Source organism: Adiantum capillus-veneris, chromosome 21, assembly GCF_014529385.1.
Source record: "Adiantum capillus-veneris isolate H3 chromosome 21, ASM1452938v2, whole genome shotgun sequence".
Taxonomy (NCBI): domain Eukaryota; kingdom Viridiplantae; phylum Streptophyta; class Polypodiopsida; order Polypodiales; family Pteridaceae; genus Adiantum; species Adiantum capillus-veneris.
Genome location: NC_140951.1, coordinates 26,018,839 through 26,027,249, shown reverse-complemented (window position 1 = coordinate 26,027,249; position 8,411 = coordinate 26,018,839). Strand labels below are relative to the sequence as shown.

General features: G+C 43.0%; 2 protein-coding genes across 2 annotated transcripts; both read left to right on the top strand.

The window, feature by feature from the left end:
* The first annotated feature begins 3,558 nt into the window (after window positions 1–3,558).
* LOC147430674 (pentatricopeptide repeat-containing protein At2g13600-like) lies at window positions 3,559–5,747 on the top strand. The gene is made up of 2 exons (XM_086493261.1): window positions 3,559–3,756; window positions 3,889–5,747. The coding sequence occupies exons 1-2, from the start codon at window positions 3,601–3,603 to the stop codon at window positions 5,644–5,646; spliced, it is 1,914 nt and encodes a 637-aa protein (XP_086349387.1). The 5' UTR covers window positions 3,559–3,600; the 3' UTR covers window positions 5,647–5,747.
* A 337-nt stretch (window positions 5,748–6,084) lies between these two features.
* On the top strand, window positions 6,085–7,159 carry LOC147430673 (uncharacterized). Its single transcript, XM_086493263.1, has one exon. The coding sequence runs from the start codon at window positions 6,519–6,521 to the stop codon at window positions 6,825–6,827; it is 309 nt and encodes a 102-aa protein (XP_086349389.1). The 5' UTR covers window positions 6,085–6,518; the 3' UTR covers window positions 6,828–7,159.
* Window positions 7,160–8,411: the final 1,252 nt, after the last annotated feature.

Genomic DNA, 8,411 nt, shown 5'->3' with positions numbered 1-8,411 from the left:
GCTCACAAGACATTTATGACACTTTGTTGCCTTTTTTCAGTGGTGGAAGTTCGAATGTAAATTCCAATGAGACAAATGTACAACCTATGGGGGTTTCAGAAAATGTTACAGATCAACCTATTTCCGATACAGATGTACATGATGTACTTGATGAGGAAAGGGCTGAAAATGAGCAAGCTAGAGGTATGCCAAAATGGATGGTGCATACATTGCGTGACAGTAAATTGGATGCACCTTTGTCTAGACGTACTCATTCAGGCTCTCGCCATGCATCTTATGCATGAGATTGTTATGCTTTGGCTGTGTCTAGCCTATATAATGTTGAGGAACCTCTATCTTTTGATGAAGCACAGAATTCAGAAAATTGGATGGTTGCCATGCAATCAGAATATGATGCACTTATCGAAAATGACACATGGACTTTATGTGATTTGCCTCTTGGCAAAAAGGCCATTGGTACGAAGTGGGTTTACAAGTTGAAACGCAAGCCGGATGGTGACATCAATCGCCATAAGGCTCGACTTGTTGCAAAGGATTATTGCACAACAAAAAGGCATAGATTATGAAGAGACTTTTGCTCCCACTTGTCATATGACTACTGTGCGTTTTCTATGTGCATTGGCAGCTCATTTTGGTTGGGATGTACATCAATCAGACATTGTTACTTATTTCTTGAATGGTGACATATTTGAGGAAGTTTATGTAACGCAGCCTTGCGGTTTTGTGAAGAAAGGACAAGAGGACAAAGTGTAGAGATGTAACAAGGCTTTGTATGGATTGAAGCAATCTCCTCGTGCTTGGTAAGAGAAAGCTGGCACTCATTTGGTCAAACAAGGCTTTTGTAACAATCCAACAGAAAGCACATTGTATGTAAAGCATGAGGGTGATGTACTTCTCATTGTGGTTCTTTATGTCGATGATTTGTTGATTGTTGGACCAAATGAGAGACACATTGTTGAGTTTAAGGATAATTTGAATGCTACTTTCAAGATGAAAGATTTGGGGCTATTGCATCATTACTTGGGTATACAGTTTAAGCAGTGTGATGGTGGTATTGCCTTGTGTCAGAAAAGTTACATAGAGACATTACTATGTAAGTTTGGACTTGAGGATTGCAAAACTATTACCACTCCCATGGAAACAGTTTTGAAGTTGAGTCTACATGATGCTGTTGATCCTGTTGATGTCACTCTTTACCAAACTGTGTTGGCTGCCTCATTTATGTATGCAACACAAGGCCGGATATCCAGTTTGCAGTCTCACAGGTCAGCAGATTTATGCATAGCCCAGGGTCTAAGCATTGGCAGGCTGTGAAGAGGATTTTTCACTACCTTAGTGGCACTTTACATCTTGGCTTGTTTTACCCCAAGGGGGGATCATTGCCGCCAGACTTACATTCTTTTTCGGACTCAAATTGGGCAGGTTGTTTTGACACGAGAGTGTCCACAAGTGGTTTTTGTTTCATGCTTGGCAGCTCATGTATATCATGGTTGAGCAAGAAGCAACCTCCTGTTCGGTAAGACAATGGTTTTTGGAGGAATTGGTTTCGAAAAAGTAGCTCGTGTTAGAGAAGCAAGAGCACTAGTTGCTTTGCTGATCTATTTCCATATTTTTTCTTCTTATTGGAGTGTGCTATTCGTGAGGGAGGCAATAAGGCCATGCATTTGTTTGTTGAAGCATACCTCCCTTTGTTAACTTTACTTGCTCTTGAACTCCTCACCATTGTCTGCATTCAAATTTAAATGCTATTAAGAGAAGTATAAAGCATTTGGTTGAAGATTATGACATACCTTGAAAGAAAACCTAAGGTAATGAAACTTACTTCTAATTGAAGGTCTACTCTTCATACTGTTTGAGAAGGTTTGCGTAGTCAAACTTCTTCTTTGGGATGGGTGTTGTAATGACCTTTGGAGGGCTTGCAACTCGCTTGTGAGATATGGTTGTTGAATTAATTGGATTTGGTGTTGTTAATGGAGGTTTTCTTGTGTTCCTGCACAGAAATTTGGGGGCTACATGCATTCGACCACAACAACACACATGGCCTGCATGTCGATGCACAAGAGTACAAGTACACAAAAGGTCAAGGATTTGAGGATGCCTTTCCAACAAGCATGCTTTACATTCGCATGGAGCCACCAAAGCCATTAAAGTATGTTGATTTCATTTGTCTTTAAAGCATGTATGGACGTTTGAAATGGTTGAACATGGATTCAAACTTGGACACAAATTTGTTCACTGTAGACTGCAAATGAAGGTGAGTTGGATGACTGGTACAGATAGAGGTTGGTGAGACACAGTTGTGTGTTGCAAGTAGATAGTAAGCTAATTGTCTAGTTTCTACTTATGGTTATTATACTACTGATAATCAACTCAAAGCCAACTAAAGAGCTGGCCAAATGCTGTAGGAAAAGCAGTGGCTGAAAAATCTAAATTTTTGAGTGGATAGGAGTAGCAATATCAAGATGGTAGGAATGTTGTGCACATGAGTTTGAAGTGAAGATTTTATTTAGTTATGATGGTTTGTTGCGATCCATTGATGCATGGGTGCAATCCGGATCGTAGGATGCAAACCTACAACCCACTTCCTATTGTTCGATTGTTGTTATCATGTCTATAACCTCTGGAGGTTCCTTCCAAAGGTATGGGAGTGTAAGTGTGTGCTAAAAATTAATGAAAACTATTGTCGATTTTATGATGTTCTTTTGTAAGATCATGCTTTGTTCTTGTCTTGAAAGCGTGGTTAATGATTGCTGAGATTGGGGTATATTTGTGCAGGGTTGGAGCGAAGGCGAGAATGGTTAGCCACCAGATTTTGAAGGAAAGGAACGTCAATGAAAATACCCTATTCAGCAAAAGAAGCCACGTTTTGAATTTGTCTCCGATTAACTTTGTGGATCTAAATGTCCTAAATTGGTACCCGACTTTTTACGGGCTTCTCTACCGTACCCGCTCGGTTCTGGGCATGCCCACGACACTAAGTAACACATACCATTAAAGAGAGGGGGGTGATGGGATCAACGGCTCGGAATAGGACGCGGGAAGCCTCAGGCGGATTAAACCCGGACGCGCGAGAATTCGAGGCACGTCAACGCGAAAAAATAGACCGGCGTCGACTCGATTTGAACTCAGGGCCTCGTCGCCCAGATTGAGACGCATGGGGTAACCATCCCACCCGCACACATATGCTGTTACCATGGCCCGTTTTTTTGGGTTTTATTATTAAAACATAGGTACTGCCCGGGTTTAGTGTGTGACCGGGTTTAATCTGAGGTCGAGTTTAGTTTTTAAGTGTCCATTTACAACTGCGATCTCCTCGATTTTTGTGCGCGCACTTCTTTGCCCTCGCTCCCCTTAACAACCCCAAACCCCCCCCCCCCCCCCCCCCCCCCCCCTTCTTAAATGCTCCGTGTCATTTAGTCTTGAGGCATCCATGCGCCTTCCTGCATCCCGGGTCCTAGACAGCTTCTTTGCGGTACATCGACACTCACCACCATCCCGCCATCTTTTATTGTACCACGTGGCATCGCTTGAAAAGGCTTCTCCATTTCTCCATGATAGAGTAACATTAGTAGTTCACAACGTTGAAATTCGCAGCAATACATGTTTCACATTTCCGGCGACTATGATTGCGGATATTTCGAACTAAGTGGCCGCTATCCACCACGGAGATGGAGTTCCATTTGCACAGAATCGAGCCTGCTGTGGTGGAATCGCTTCAGCAGTTTCACGCAACGGCAGGAGAGCATAAACATCAAGGTAGACCTTGCGTTGTTGGGAAGAAGATAAGGTAGGTGCGTGCGTGTGTGTGTGTGTGAGAGAGAGAGAGAGAGAGAGAGAGAGAGAGAGAGAGAGAGAGATCCCAGTCAAAATTACATCCTTTGTATGTAGGTCCCCCAGACCGAATCATTGTGCCTCCGCTGTCTTACATATCCACACTGGTTCCAAGACGAGCTGCAAGAGAGAGTGCAATCTACAGATGGAGTAGAGGCAAGTACCCACATGGTCAATGCACTCTGCTCCAGAGCACGGGAAACAGAAGGCAACACTCTGGGCCATTCTCAAGCTGATGGCTTAGTAGCCTTGCTAAAGGATTGTGCAAAGCAGAAAGATTTTCTCAGAGGTACTAGACTACATCATGAAATTGTCGAGCGACGGATCTCTTTAGATAATGTTTTTATTGGAAGTGCCTTGGTGAACATGTATGCCAAATGTGGTGCACTTGGTAAGGCACAAGATGTCTTTGACAAACTTCAAGTGAGGAATGAAGTCCTATGGACCGCATTAATCACGGGATATGCTCAGTATGGACTCGGCAAGGAAGCACTCGAATGTTTTGACAAAATGCAACAAGAGGGCTTCTCTCCAAATGCAATCACCTTTGCATGTGCCTTGAAGGCTTGTGGCAGCATAAAATCAGCAACCGCTGGCGAAGGCATACACATGCAGATAGCAAAAGCCAAAATATTAGAAAGAGATGTTGTCGTTGGGAATGCGCTTATTGATATGTATGTCAAATGTGGCCAACTTGGAAGGGCACAAAAGCTCTTCGATAAGCTGCCGCTTAAGAATGTGGTTACCTGGACTACATTAATCTCTGGCTACACCCAACATGGGCATAGTGATAAAGCACTAAATTGCTATGAAAAGATGCAATTTACGGGCTTTTCTCCAAATGCCGTGACTTTCACTTGCATTCTTAAAGCTGTTGGCGACACTCGAGCTTTGGACAAGGGCCAACAAATACATGCTAAAATATTGAAAGATGGCTTGCATGAAAACGACCATGTTGTCGCGACCGCCTTGCTGGACATGTATGCCAAATGTGGCATCCTTAGTAAAGCACAAGGGGTATTTGATGAACTCTCAGTGCAGAATGTGATCTCTTGGACGGCACTTATATCAGGTTATGCCCAGCACAAGCTCAATGATGAAGCATTGAATTGCTTTGAGGGGATGCAAAATGAGGGGATCACTCCAGACGGGGCCACGTTTGCTTGTGCCCTGCAAGCTTGTGGGACCATAGGCATGGCACACAAGGGCAGAGCTTTACATGACAATATTATAAGAATTGGATTATTGGGAAATGATCTGGTTATGGGTACTGCATTGGTAGACATGTATGCTAATTGTGGCATGCTTGCAGAAGCGCAGAACATCTTCGACAAATTACCAGTTTGTGATGTAGTCTCGTGGAATGCACTTCTAAAAGGATATGCTCAAATCGGAAAAGAAAGCGTTGTTTTTATCTTGTTTGATCAAATGCTGGAAGAAGATAAAGAGCCGGATGCCGTCACATTTACCATCATGCTTAACACATGTAGTCACAGTGGTCTGCTTGACAAGGGTTGCTCATATTTTGAGACGTTAAGCAATGGCTATGACATAGCACTGATTTATGAGCATTACAATTGTGTTGTTGATTTTTTCGGCCGTGCAGGACAGTTAGAGAGTGCCATAGCAATGGTTGCGGGGCTGCCATTTTCTGCTGATTTTACCCTTTGGCAGACTTTGCTGGGTGCATGCCAAAGATGTGCAAATGCCAGTCTTGGGACATGGGTGTCTCGACATGGAGTACGCTGCAATGCGAAGAGTGCTGCAGCATACGTCTCTTATGAGCAGTCATCAGTTTTATCAGACATGTTCTGAGAGCGGAAGTAAGCATGGAAGCGGTGATATGCACAAGCAATCACATAGCAGGAATTATTACATGGAGTTAGGTTTAGTATCAAGCAAATGGTATGTGGTAATTGCTCCTTTACTTTTTAACTATTACTTGGAAAAACTTGTAAAAGTACATGCTTAGTTTTTAGCAAGGCAGGTCTTTACCTTGATTACTTAAGAGTGTTTTTTACCTTACTGCTACAAGAATTCTCCATGTGGCTACTCTTGAAAAGGAACCTTTGCTGTTTTTTCAGCTCTGCTATAAGCAAGCGGCCCTTAAAAGTGATGCCATTATTTAAACACCACAAACTTGACCTCTGCAGTGTTGCCAAAAGCAAGTGCCCCTGGTTAATAAAATCAACTGATGTAAAGACACTTGCCTGCCCTGTTTTGAACAGATGCAGCAGGAGGGCGTACCTGTGTGTCCATCCTTAAAGCCTATGATGGTATCGGAGTGATCGACACAAGGAAAAGAAAACCTTAAATGAGATTTTGATCGGGGGGCACTTGTAGCAGCATGTTGTGTTAAGTGTTCCCCTTGTGGGTATGTATGCCAAGCGTGGTTCTCTTTGCTAGGTGCAAAGTGCCCCCCTCTTGCGATGTCATCTTAGGGGATGCTATGATTGCAGGATATGCTCAAAACAGGTGAGCCGACAAGCTCTTTACTGCCTTGAACAGATGCAACCTGAGGGCATCCTTGCAATTGATATGACCTTTGTGTGCATCCTTAAACCCTGCGCTGTGATTGGGGCCATCAACGAGGGAAGAGTTAATCCATGATGTGATTGGAGACAAAGCGTGCATTCTCAAAGCTTGTGCTGTGATTAGAGCCATCAACAAGGGAAGGCAAATCCAGGATGAGACAGGGTTATTGGGTCATCGTGTCATGTAGGGTAGGGCTTCTGTGGATATGTACGCCAACTATCGTGCTCTTCACCAAGCGCATTGTCCTAGAGAAGCTCGCCCCTCACAACTTTGTCTCTTGGAGCACTGTGAGTGCAGGATATGCTGAAAACTGGGGAGGCTGTTTCGAACAAATGCGCCGGCCTTCGGCCATCCTTCCAAATGCAGAAGCCTGTGCTGGGATTGGAGCGATTGACAAGGGAGCTCAATTCCAGGATGAAATTTTGCGACTGAGGGGTTGCTGGAGTATCATGTTGCGTTGAAGTGTTGCAAATGAATTGCCCTTCCTGTGCATCCTCAAACCAAACAATCCATGTGTTGTGAGTAGAGCCATTGACAAGGGAAAGCAAATCCACGATGAGATTTGGGGACTATTACCATATTATGCTATACGATTGTCATGCCACTTTTTTTCCCTCCTTGGAACGTTTTCCCTGTCTTGTATGTACACCCATTATTGTAGGGCATTAGCAATAATACTCCTTTCTATGTTGTGCGCTTTTGAGCTTCTCCTTCATCACGTGTATTTCTGCAACCGTATTTTCAACAGTTGGTATCAAAGAAAGCTTTGGCATCCTAGCCAGTGTTGGCAACACCCTCTTGGCTCACTTTCTCCAATTGAGACGATTTTTGTTGAGCGTTCATAGGGTGACATAACCTTTGGGCAAACTCTTTGGTGATACCAAGCTAGCTCAAAGAGTTTGGCATTGCCATAATTTTGATTCGGAGTCATTTTGGTCTCCGTTTCCATTGCTCGTAGTATTGTGTAGGCAATTTCGTCCTTTTGTGTAGGTTCTCCAACATTGAAGATTTATATAAAATGGTGACTCTAAAGAAGGCCGGAAAAACCACCACTTTAGACATACATAATGTAGCATCTCCTTGTTGCAAAATGCGTTTGGAACATTGTCCAAGGTTATGATGTAAGACTGGTGTTATGAGCATGTATAGAGCTAGAAGAGATATCACCATGTAGAAGAAATTGGCACTTGATGATAAGCTTAATCTTGATTACAACATTTAATACCTTATTAAGAGAGCTAGATACAAGAGTTGGATACATGATTTGAGTACAAGAGAATGCTTGATTGTAAGGACAAGACTTGAACATACGACAAGAACTAGAAGAGGGCTTTCCTCATAGAAGCCTCACAACTTGTGTTGGCAAGACTGAGGGGCTTGTGGCTCAAGACCCCTATTTATACTAGTACTTGAGGACGTTAGAACTTTCTAGGTTCTTTTTGAAGAGGTTAGAATATTCTAGAACCTTCTCGATCCTTCTAGTTCTTGTAGAACATTTTAGATCCTTCTTCAACTTTCTAGAGTTTTCCAAAACCTTTTAGATTCTTTTAGAATCTTCTCCAAGCTTCTAGAAACTTCTAGAATCTCTTTGATACTTTAAAAACCTTTTAAAATCTTCTAAATTCTTTTAGAGTCTTCTAGTGACAATGCAACCGATGACATAGACGATGATGGAGGCGATGGCATAAGAGAATGACTCTCAAGCATCCATGACATTAACCCCTCCTCTAGCAACAAGTTCCACGAGCAGCGGTAGTGTTCCTTGACTGAAGCTTCGGGATCCATTTTTCCAGATTCCTTTTCGGATTCATTTTCCTTCCTCCATTCCCGTCGGCATCATGCATACTCGGACAATGTCGATTTCAAGATGTATTTGCAGGTCTCACCACCCGGTTTGAACACATTCCCATCCAATCTCAATTCCAAGGCCTTGAATGAACTGAAGCTCAAAATATAGATCAATGGTTATTAGTTCTAAACAGAAAGGACCATCTCCCGTTGCATCCCATAGGTAAACACCTGCGCCTGTATTTTTTTAAACATGT